The following is an 11,821-nucleotide window of genomic DNA, read 5'->3' as shown; positions in this document are numbered from 1 at the left end:
CAACTTAATAAATTAATTACTTTCGAATTAATGTACTAATAATTTGTACTAATAATTTGAGGTGTGTGTTTGAGGAATGAATTTTCAATTTACTATTCATCCTATTTTTTCTTCTAAAAATATAAAATTAAATATTTATTTTTTATTTTTTATACTTTCTTCGTCCCATACGAAAGTATCCATTTTTCAATTTTAGTCAGTCCCATAACAAAATTCCATAACAAAATATCATTTTTTTCAGTAACTGTACTATCTACATAATATTACAAATATCATTACAACTTACAATATATTACACAAATGTCATTACTTTTATATCACACGTACTAATAAAGTTATTTTAATCATTTCTACTTTTTTTTATACTATATTCCAATATAATACTAATATGTTTAAGTGCAAAAAGTAAATTGATACTTTTTTATGGGACAGAGGAATATTACACTAAAAATCAATTTTTCATTCAAAACATCAGATCAACACCTATTTACATCATATCATACAACCATTCAATTCAAAACTTTTACTATTTAAATCTCAACTCAAAATCCAAAACCACAAATAAACACACCTCCCCGCCGACTTGAAACAAACCATATACAAAACTATTCTTTTTTTTTTTTAAAAGCCTAAATTTCAGGTGATAAATACGGCCCACGACCGCCCATCTATAAACCACTACCCTTTTCTTCCATCCACCGTACCTCAAAAATCAACGGTGCAGATCTATTTTCCGTTGCGCTCCCGGACCTCGCAAAATCGGAAAACTCCCATATTTATTACACTGCCACCACAGCTCCCAAACCTATACCTTCACGGATCCCATTTCCATGGCGCACTTCCAATTTTCCCCAATTCAAGAAACGATGTTCGATTCAATTAACAATTTGGGCAATTGGGAGGATCGAGATTTCCTCCAAATTAGTGCTATAAATTACTCCGGCGAAGAAATTGGCGGCGGCAGCGGCGGCGACAATTCCGGCGAGGTTCCTCCTCCTCTTTGGAAACCCCGCCGGAGCCCATCCCGGCCGCTCCTCCGCCGCATGTCTCCGCCGTCGCCGAATTCCAGGCGGGAGGCCATCGCCAGGGGCCGGTGGGAGCTCATGGAAATGGTGAACAACATGCCGGAATCCTATTACGAGCTGTCGCTGAAAGACATTGTCGAGCGCCGCCCCCCCGCCGCCGCCGTCGATCATCCACGGACGGCGGCCGGAGAAGCGAAATTGGCGGCGGTGAGGAAACAGGAAAGCAAGAAATTAAGTGCCATGAAATTCGATTATAATAAGGATAAGGGTTTTCTACTGAATGTGGGGTTCCAATTTTCGAGTTCGGGGAAGTCGAGGAAGAGAGACAAACGTAATAATAGTTCCGGCGGCAGCGACGGCGGCGCCGACAAATATGGCCGCGGCAGGTAATAAAGCCTTAATTGTTAATTAATTTGAATTTTTCTGAGAAATTAAGGATTTTTTTTGACCGTTGCAGCGGAAAACGGGAGGGGGGGCTGTCAGGGTGCTGGCCGCCATATTTGCAGTGGAGGAAAGTGATGATGAGAAATTAACCAGACCTGTAGAGTAAAGCAAAATATTGGCGCAAGTTTTTACATGAAGCCATGCACTGTGTATCTATATTTGTGTGTACATCTATCTTTGTGGGTATTATATTATGTGAGTGTATTTACTTCCTCGTCTATTCACTCTCTATTTCTCGACGGAACAGTTATTCATAAATATTATTAAAAATATATAAATATACACATAAATTAATATAATATATACATTTATTTATAAAAAATCAACATAAAATATTAATTTTTATATTATCAATACAATTTTTCGTACTGTACGTCGAAAAATTAATTTATCTTAAATATATTGATTGAACAACTAAGTACAACTTATATTTTAATATAATACAATATAATATATAAACTAACGTTACATCTTATGGTCTGATACAACACATATAATAATTGCATATATATATATATATGTATTTATAACTACATGTTTATTACACAAAATATGCTTTGTTTAATAAAGTTGTAGGTTGTTTATATATATTATGGGTGTTAATGAAAAAATTTAACAGCACAGCTGATTTTTAACCGTTACACATTTCAATAGTCTATACAAATTTCCAACACAAAATACACAAAGTATAAAATACATCATTAATTTTCATTTTAATATATATATATATATATTGATAATAACTTAAAACATCCAAAATAATGCTTAACACATGACTCGTGTAGATTGGAATGAATTGTTGCTTATAATTTGTCAAATATGAAAGAATAATAATAATATTATATTTAAACGGTGAACAAATTTATCACGTAAACACATAATAAATTTCATTGAATATTTATTGAAATTCTACATATATCTCGTAAATTTAATTATTTTCTGGCCAGCCCAATAAATGAAATTCATTCCAAATTGTCTTATTATTATAGAAGGTTTAAAATAACTAAAGTGGCATTATGGACTAATCATTTGATCGAATTTAAGAAAATTTCAGAACCAAATCATTCCAATGTAATGATGTATTTATCATCATTGCTTGCAGTTGCATGTGGGGATTTTTATATTGCATTTTCTTTTAACTATATAAAAGTAGAAACAAAAGTAATAAGAACATTAATCAAATAAATAAATAATCGGATCAGATAAGAACTATCAGAATCGTATCTAAATTTGAAATTAATGTATCAGGAATTAATTCATCAAATGTTGAAAAAATAAATGAATAATAAATCGTGCTGGAAAATAAATATAAAAACGTGTAAGTCGTAAAAACGCGCTTTTAGTGTAGAATTTTTGCCCAAGAAATTAAAACGTCAAAACAAAAAAGGACCGTAGGTACAGCTACCGTCAAAACCGGTCAACCGCTTCAGCCAGCAAATCCTATTGGTCTGTCTTTTACGTGTAAGCGTCACCGCCGGTGAGATTAGCAAAGCGAAAAGGAAAAATGCAAGGACGTGTCTGAAGGGGACAGGTTTTGTATTTAGAATTATTGAATTACAGAGGACTTGAAAAGAGGTCATCCAAACAAGGCCTTAAATTAGAAATTCGCAAATCGGAAAAAGGTTGAACCTTGGACGTGGACGTTAAAACCGGAGGAAGATCGCTGAATCTCATTATTCTTCAGTCTTCACGCGCGACCACCATTCCGAATAGTTTCTTCCTTCTACAGAGCAGGGGGATATCATTAGAGCGTCGTCAATTTAGGTTGCTCTCTCCGTGGACTGGAGGAGACTTGGAAGGCATCTGGCGGGTAATTTTATTAATCTTCTTAAGATCCTGATTTTGTAGGCGATTGCGACTCTATTGATTTGATCCGATGTTTTATGATTTGATGTTTCTTTTGCACATCAAGATTGGGCAATTTTAGATTTCTTAAGAACAGCGTGAATTTGTAGGTTTTTCATATCCAGATTGTGCCCATTTTGTTCTTTGGTTGCTGATTGCATTTCAATTAGTTGTCTGGTGTGTTTTGCGCACTGAATTTTAATGATCTTGATTGCTTTCGGGATTGATTCTATATGAATTTAAATGAATTGAATTGGTATGGCATTGGATTTGATTTATATACATTTGGTTGTCTTTATTTGAAGGCTATGAATTCATCACATTTTGTTGCAATGCTATGTTCAATAGATGTTAATTTACTAAGATGATGTTCAATAGACTATGAATTGTATTCGAAGAATCAAATGTAGAGGCTGTGATCTTCGATTTTGTGTTTGCTTAAGTGCTCTGCATTGAATCGATGATGTGATGTGGTGTGGTGTGATTTTTTTTAGTGTTAGGAATTGAGGTCACGGTGAATCTACCGATATGGAAAATGCAGCTACTATTGCCGAGAGGGCTACCAGCGATATGCTGATCGGTCCGGACTGGGCAGCAAACATAGAGCTGTGTGACTTAATAAACATGGATCCCGGGTATTTCATTCTACTTTCAAAGGCGGATTTTGACTTAGAATACCATTTCTGCAGCTGAGGTATAGTTTTACAATGTCATTCATCAATTTCAAATTGCAGGCAAGCAAAGGAGGCACTGAAGATACTCAAGAAAAAACTTGGGAATAAAAACTCGAAAGTACAGATACTTGCACTATTTGTAAGTGTGTTTTCGAATTTGTTCATTTTGTTAATGTCAACATGAGTTCCATTTTGTATATTACTGTGAATCTCATTTCTTAGGTTGCTGGTTTACATCTTTTATATTATTTCACAAAATGAACATATATGAGTGGTGTTCGAGTGAAATTTGCGAATCTTGAACATTTTCCGTAAGCTAACATTTAGTAACACATTAGCCTTGTTTACATACATATGTTCGAGGTGTTGTAGCTCTTGAAATTACAAATGAAAGGCATTTAGTTCGCAATTTAGGACTATGAGTGACCCTTTTTTGTAAAACATATCTTTATTGCTACTAATTAAGATGAATATGATATCTGTTTTAACTCAAATTCCTACAATAAAGTCCTTTTCTAACACTAGCGTGATATCCTTAACCTAACAATCACGAATGCAAGTATTTACATGGAATTGGATCTTAGGGTTCTTGAGGAGCAAGTTCCTCAAACTCGAGATTGCGAGGTTTGGATGTCCTCTCCTCCTTGCAAAGAAAAATATGCATTTTCTAATACAATGTGGTTCAGGTGCTAGAGACTCTTAGCAAAAATTGTGGGGAGAATGTTTTTCAGCAGATTGCGGAGCGGGATATTTTGCATGACATGGTCAAAATCGTCAAGAAAAAGGTAATGATGGTGTACTCCTTTGAATTCCTTTTTATGAAACAGTACAATGTAAGAAATCTATACCTTATCAATGTTTGCATATGCAGCCCGATTTAAGTGTGAAGGAGAAGATTCTTGAGTTGATAGATTCTTGGCAAGAAGCTCTCGGGGGACCTAGGAGAAAGTTTCCGCAATATCATGCTGCTTATAACGAACTAAAGGTGATTAAAATCCCTTTGCTTCTTGATCCAGATGTCGGGAGAATGCTGATCACACTCTCTATATTGCATTCGAAGGACTTTTAGTTGAAAGAGCTCGTTGCTCTTAAGTTTTTATTTGAAATCTGTCTTGTCGCATAATTTATTTGGTTTTTAATTGTATGGATTTGACAGTCAGCTGGGATAGATTTTCCTCCTCGAGTCGAAAACAATGTACCACTGTTCACTCCACCACAAACACATCCGATAGTTCGCCCTGCTTCTCCATATGAGGATGCTGCTGTTCAAGCTTCTCTTGAATCTGACACTTCTGGACTCAGGTTTATGCTCCGTTTCGTATAATATTTGTAGAATTTGCACCATCACGGCACAAATTAACTGATGACTTTCGTTATATGCAGCTTGCCGGAGATTCAAAATGCTGACGGGATTGCAGATGTTCTAATGGAAATGTTGACAGCCTTGGATCCACATAACCCTCAGGTTGAATTTTCACTTCAACTGATGAATGGCGTAACTCGATAGTGTAGCTATAGGATTGCGGAATTTAAATCGATGAACTCGATAGTGTAGCTGTGTGTGATCAAATTTTTTTCGGTATCTGATTTAACAGGGTGTGAAGGATGAAATCATTGTCGATTTGGTCGAACAGTGTCGTTCATACCAAGAGCGCGTCATGAATCTCGTGAATAGCACCTCGTAAGTGTATCTGTTATTTTCGTTATAATTAAACTTCCTCTCGAATAACTGCCGTCTAACTATGGCAGAGACGAGAGCCTTCTGTGCAAGGGGTTGGCGCTAAACGATAATTTGCAGCGTGTCCTTAGCAAGCACGACGACATAGCCAATGGTAAACCAACATCTTCTTCCTCCTCCGTGAATCGAGAACCTCTGCCGGTTGCGCCTCTTATGAATGTGAACCACGAGGACTACGAGTCCGAGGACGATTTTTCTCAGCTAGCGCGCAGGTACTCCGCACGATATTCTTCTCGTATCATCATCTTCCTACGTATCTATTATAATTCTAAGCGTGCTAAAAATGGCGAAAAAACACAGATCTTCGAGGGATACATCACAACGACAATCCCAAACTTCTGCCAAGAGTCCTTTGCCGATAAGCCCGATTCTTCCTCCTCCCCCGTCCTCGAGAAAACCGATCGGCATAGGCTCCAGCAGCATCGATTATCTCAGCGGCGATGTCTACGAGACGGAAAGGTCGTCGAGAACATCGGGTTCGACTACCACTGCCGTCCCGACTAATTCAAGGGACCGAAGCTCCGTTCCTCCAAGGCAGACGGTGTCTTCGTCGTCGGACGACTTCATAAATCCGACAGCGTCAATGTTCGCTCGAAAACCGACACCCGACACTCCAGTAGCTTCGGACACTCCTGCAGCTGGCAATCTACCCCCTCCCCCATCCCGTCACAGTCAGAGACAGCAGTATTTCGAGCAATATCCCGTTACCGGACCCTCTCATTCGGGCATCGAGTCTGGGTCTTCGCTCGACAGCTTAGCTGTGCAGACACAGAATATGTCGATCAAGTCGTCGAAGGAGGAAAAATCCGAAGATGCCCTATTCAGAGACTTGCTCGATTTCGCCAAGGCCAAGTCATCGGCTCCCCACTCTAACAGGTTGTCGTAAATGTTGCATCGATGTCGCCGGAGCTGGATTTCCGGCCACCGGTTTTCGACGTAGGTGTGATCATTCGTTTCTCGTACAAACGCTATTGATATTGTCCTAAAATTAGGATTACATCGATCGATTTGAAGCCGTGTCGTAGCAGATTGGTTACTTTATAATAGAACATAAGTTTTTTTCACTATTTGTCGTTGCTCAGACAACGTAAAACTCTTCGAGCTCTTTATTGCTCTTACATTCTTTTCCGATGATGCGTTGACAGCGCCGGAGTCGGTTCTTCGGAAGCTGTCTAATGTCATCCTCGACGCACCGGGGGCTAAAAACTTGTGCTTCGTCGAATGACTCTTTGAACGGCTGTATTCGTGCTCGAGTTTCTAAAGATGGCCGGCGAGCTTGAATCCCGGCTTATTACATGCTAGAGGGAGATTGCTGCATCTTTCATAGTCGGCCTGTCGACAGACGAATCGGATAAGCAGTTGCAGGTCTGTTCGATGTTACGGTTACCGACCATTCGGATTAGTTCAATGTTAAGACTGTAATAAATCTTACATTAAAAAAAAAAATGATCAATCTCACTTAAAAACTTAAGTTATGCTTCTAACAATTATGTAGATCAGGACAACAAAGATATCATCGAAACAAATCAAACAATCGATAGAGACAATCGAAGAAAAAGAGACACAAACAAACATTCTAAACACAGCCAACACAATCTGATCTTTGTACTAAAGAAAGATCAAAGGAATATGAAGCAATCCAAAGCAATGAGAGGATTGGTAATGTCTTCGACTACGGCATTGCTCGTTCGTTGTCCGAACTTGATCTCTCCGATCGAAGCGCCATCATCGATGTTTGTACTAATCCTTCGTGAAAAGATATGATCTTTTTTCTTCGAAGGATCAAAGTGATAATTTGGACATTCCATAGGTCCATTACCACAATTGGACAGGACATGTCGCCTCCCCGGGCTTTCGTGCGTCGGGACACTTTTGGCGTTGATAAATCTTCGGCTCGGAGAAGGTGACCGGAGGGCTCGACTAGGCATCGAGTGTGTAATAACATTTTGATCTCTTCGAAAGCTCTTTTGCCTCACTATCGTCGGCGAGTTTGCTCGCGACCGTTTCCTAGGCGGCGTGGAAGCCTTCATTTCTTGAAGTTTCGACGCGGTCGAGGTAGCGAAGTACGAGGTGGGATCAAAGGTTTGGGGATGGATTTTGTGTGGTTTTTCAAGCATCATCTTCGAATTGATTGTCGGATTATTGATTTTTCCAATGACGTGAGGATTCTCCTTTGCACACGACCAAAGGAATTCGTTCGAAAACGCCTTATCCTTAACGGACAAGTACGAGGACGAGGATGATGATGACGATGAGCATAAGGATAAAGACGAGGATGTGCATTTGGTGTTGTTCGAAGAAGCTTTCGAAGGGGGTGGGGAAGGAGGTTTTTCAGAGGGTATTTTGGGGATTTCGATCACGAGCTTATCTTGGACGACGACATGCCTATCTTCTTGATGATCATAACCGCGGCCGCCATGGTCGTCTTCTTCCTTGAGCTTCTTCTTCCTCGGCGGCCTGCAACATTTGCTTATGCAAGAACCCATTTTTTTTTATCTGAATTAATTCTTCGAAAGCTTCACAAGAATTTTAATGGATAGACTGAATTAATTCCGTTGGCGATTTGGAAATTGATTGGCCAAGCTAAAGGGCTGAATTAAAAAGGCAATGTGAGAGCTTTTTTTTACCTTTTACTTTTTCAGATTATTTGAATTCTTTTGCCGGGTTTTGACTCGTTGGGGTTTAACGGCTATGCCCTTTTTTTAATTTCTTGGATTAAAAATAATCATTATGATTATTGTTGTGCTAATCAAATTTGGTTAAAGTTAAGACACTTTTTTTTTTTTGCTAAAAAAATTATTAAAAAAGTTGATTGGGAATAAAGTAAATATTTGTCCACATTATTTTAAAAATAAAATTGCTATATGTCATATATAATTAATTACATCGAGTAGAAAATTATCCAAATAGGAATATCATAAGGCTCGTTTGGATTTGGATTGTCCAGTATGATATGGCTAAATTTGGAGGCCCATTGGATCATTCACCAACCAAACAGGCCCTTAAATCAGGTAAAATGCAAAACCCTAATCCCCAATTACTGCAATTCTCAATATGATAAAACAGTGATCGGAAGTTCTTTTAATCCCCCGTTTTTCAAGCTTTTGTGTGTATCGTTAAGTTGGGTTTTCTAACTCGACACGGTTTTTCATTACGAGTTTGGGTTCCAAATCGGCGCTTTGGACTTCGAGGGTTTAAGAGAGGTTCTAGGAGGAGCGCCGCCGGAAACGCCGTCCCTCCGCCGTATCAAGGGCTGAGCTTGGGTAATTTTTTGCTTTTCCTTATGATGCTTGGCCGCTGGTTGGATTGATTTCGATAGTAATGGACCCTATGTTTCGCAGTTGTTTCGTTTGTAAGATTTGTGCAAAATTTTACTATTCATCCAATTTTTTCCCCCAAAAAACATCAAATCAAACACCTATTTTTTATTTTTTATATTATACTAAAAATTAATTTTACGTTCAAAACATCACATCAAATTCAAAATTTTTACTATTCAAATTCCACTTCAAAATCCAAACCCCTAAACAAACACACCCTAATGTTCTTTGGAGTGTAGAGGTAGGTTTTTAACACTCTGTTCAATGGTTTTTTTTTTTTTTTAAAAAAAATGCAGGAATCATGGGGAAGAAGAGTAAATCTTCGAAGAGGAAACAGAGGGAGAGTGAAGTAGCTACAGAGGTTTTTCCTGACAAGAGTAAGTTTAATAATGAATGCTTTGGCACATTGTTTGATTGTGTCTGAATTTCTATAGCTGAGAGTTATCTGTTGTAGAAATAGAATTGGGATTAATTGAAAACCTTCTCTGTAAAATGTGAATGATGTTGGACCTTACAGCGCAGTAATGTTGCTCACAATCAATGGCTGGATTGCTATTTATGGATTTCTTTTTCTTGTTTATTTGTATTGGTGTTGCCTACTTACCTTTCAGTTTTAGGTTTTTGGTTCGATTGGACATATTTTAGGGTATTTGGATTTGTCTACTTTGTGTCAGTGCTTTGTATTTAAACAGTAGTTGAATGTGATGTTTTGTGAGAAGAACTAGTAAATATTCATATGAAATTGGAAAAAAAAAAACTCATCGGAGCTTGGTGTCTTGTGAGTACTGAGTAGTAAAAATTTGAAATGAAGTAAGCTTTTAATATGATGTAAATAGGTATTTGATATAAGTTCTGAATCTAATGTTGTAAATGGGAAATAGGTGTTTGGGGCGATGTTTTTAAGAGAAAAATATGATGACCGGCATGAGACTAGATGCCAAAAGACACATAGTTTACATACTTCGATAACATTTTGTGAAAATTTGTTGTCAACTATTTCAAAATTGTGGACTTTGAAGGTATTGTAGATAAAGATGGAACAGGCGTGGTGGATGACTTGAGTGAACCGACAATGGGTGAAAAACTTGCGACCCTCAAGCTGGAAGAAAGCGAAAAAGCTCCGAATGAAGAAAATGTAGAACCGACACATGATGTGAAGCCCCCAAGTGCAGACTCTGTGCACATCTTACTTAAGCAAGCGCTCCGTGCAGATGACCGTGCGCTTCTTCTTGATTGCATATCTCGGCAAGATGAAAAGGTTCTAAATAGTTGCATTCTTATAGTTAACTTTTTCGTCGCATTTTCTGACAATAACTTGTTCGATATTTATACTTCAGGTGATTGCAAATTCACTGTCGCTGCTGAATCCTTCTGATGTTCTCAAGTTTCTGCAAGCTCTCGTGCCGATAGTCGACTTGAGGTAATTGAAATAAATTCTTGTGAAAAATTTCCCCATTCATGTAATAAAAAATGACCTCAGATAATCTTTATCTGATCTGGAACTATATAATAATTCATTCTATGTTGGCACAACTTCATTCTTAGAAATCAATTTTTTCTGTCTTGACTTCGAATAAGTTCATGAGGTTATGCCCTGTGTTGCATTTCGACCTCTAATTCATGAAGTGTATAATCTATTTTTTTAAAGCTTGTTGAAGCTCTTAATAATCGAGTTCTTGAAATTCACATAATTTCCAGGGGCGCCGTCTTGGCCTGTGCTCTTCCATGGCTTAAAACTTTACTTCTTCAGCACGCAGGCAGTATAATCTCCCAAGAACAATCATTGGCTGCGCTGAATTCACTATATCAGGTTTGAGAAGGATTCGGCAAAAAAGTATTTTTGATAACATTCATAGTGCAATCTAATTAGGCTCGGTTTAGATAGAAGTTTGGGCTTGTTTGGTTTTCGTTTGAAATTGAGTGTTTGATTTGAGTTTTAATTTAAATAGTATTTTGCTATAATGTTTTGTGAGAGAAAATAGTGTATTTTTATTAGCAATTGTACAGATTAAATAGATCCAAACCAAACACAAGTTTTGAAAAAATTCGAAAATAGTAAAAATTGGATTTTGAATAGATCATTTTTTTTTTTGAAAAATTTACTATTGGTGAATAGTGCCAAATTTTCGAAAAGTGTATATAAACAGAGCTTTCGATCTTTGCAGCTCATCGAGGCTAGAGTCTCGACCTTCAGCGATGTTCTTCAATTATCGTGTAGCTTGGATTTGCTCTATGCCGAAGTGAGTACATTGCCGATTTTGTTTCTGTTCTTCCTTTACACTTGGAATGAAATCTAAACTTGGGATTCGCTATGCAGAGCATGGATGATGGAGTGGAGGAGAATGAAACCACGACAGTGCCTTTCATATACGAGGATGACGATGACAGTGACGACGAGGGATCCATGGACTCCATGGAAGTCGAAACTGTCGAAGACGGTGAAGAGCCGCGTAAGTTAGGCGACGACAGCGATGATGAAGACAACGGCGAAATTAGTGACTAAAAATATGGTAAGAACTTGTGCTGTCTGAGATGCTTATAGGAAAAATGGGATCTTAAGTTCCCCGAGCACGACGTATAGATGAATCGAAATCTTCTTTTGTCATCTTTGTAAAAGATTATGTGTTAACAAGAGATGAAATTCTATTCATTTTCTTGATGTTTTGGATTCTGTGTTAGGAAAAAAAAATTTATATTGACTGTTAGAATTCTGTGTTAACAAGAGATGAAATTCTAATTCATAGAATCGGAATAATTGCATGGTAATAAAATTGA

At 37.7% G+C, this 11,821-nt stretch overlaps 4 protein-coding genes across 4 annotated transcripts; 3 read left to right on the top strand and 1 right to left on the bottom strand.

The window, feature by feature from the left end:
* Nucleotides 1-671: 671 nt before the first annotated feature.
* LOC127257363 (uncharacterized) lies at nucleotides 672-1,689 on the top strand. The gene is made up of 2 exons (XM_051283748.1): nucleotides 672-1,411; nucleotides 1,483-1,689. Exons 1-2 carry the CDS (start codon nucleotides 831-833, stop codon nucleotides 1,556-1,558), a joined length of 657 nt encoding a protein of 218 aa, XP_051139705.1. The 5' UTR covers nucleotides 672-830; the 3' UTR covers nucleotides 1,559-1,689.
* Nucleotides 1,690-3,064: 1,375 nt separating this feature from the next.
* On the top strand, nucleotides 3,065-6,793 carry LOC127257529 (TOM1-like protein 4). Its single transcript, XM_051283989.1, has 10 exons — nucleotides 3,065-3,279; nucleotides 3,809-3,949; nucleotides 4,049-4,127; nucleotides 4,675-4,773; nucleotides 4,860-4,973; nucleotides 5,145-5,290; nucleotides 5,372-5,453; nucleotides 5,584-5,669; nucleotides 5,738-5,938; nucleotides 6,027-6,793. Exons 2-10 carry the CDS (start codon nucleotides 3,843-3,845, stop codon nucleotides 6,610-6,612), a joined length of 1,500 nt encoding a protein of 499 aa, XP_051139946.1. The 5' UTR covers nucleotides 3,065-3,279; nucleotides 3,809-3,842; the 3' UTR covers nucleotides 6,613-6,793.
* A 395-nt stretch (nucleotides 6,794-7,188) lies between these two features.
* Nucleotides 7,189-8,311, bottom strand: LOC127257383 (uncharacterized). Its single transcript, XM_051283775.1, has one exon. It carries the CDS (start codon nucleotides 8,210-8,212, stop codon nucleotides 7,346-7,348), a length of 867 nt encoding a protein of 288 aa, XP_051139732.1. The 5' UTR covers nucleotides 8,213-8,311; the 3' UTR covers nucleotides 7,189-7,345.
* A 452-nt stretch (nucleotides 8,312-8,763) lies between these two features.
* On the top strand, nucleotides 8,764-11,705 carry LOC127256842 (uncharacterized). The gene is made up of 7 exons (XM_051283059.1): nucleotides 8,764-8,989; nucleotides 9,343-9,423; nucleotides 10,066-10,304; nucleotides 10,384-10,466; nucleotides 10,745-10,856; nucleotides 11,212-11,286; nucleotides 11,364-11,705. The coding sequence occupies exons 2-7, from the start codon at nucleotides 9,348-9,350 to the stop codon at nucleotides 11,547-11,549; spliced, it is 771 nt and encodes a 256-aa protein (XP_051139016.1). The 5' UTR covers nucleotides 8,764-8,989; nucleotides 9,343-9,347; the 3' UTR covers nucleotides 11,550-11,705.
* Nucleotides 11,706-11,821: the final 116 nt, after the last annotated feature.

This window comes from Andrographis paniculata, unplaced genomic scaffold (genome assembly GCF_009805555.1).
Source record: "Andrographis paniculata isolate CXL003 unplaced genomic scaffold, ASM980555v1 Contig57END, whole genome shotgun sequence".
In the NCBI taxonomy this organism is placed as follows: Eukaryota; Viridiplantae; Streptophyta; class Magnoliopsida; order Lamiales; family Acanthaceae; genus Andrographis; species Andrographis paniculata.
This window is presented reverse-complemented; position numbering and strand designations above follow the sequence as displayed.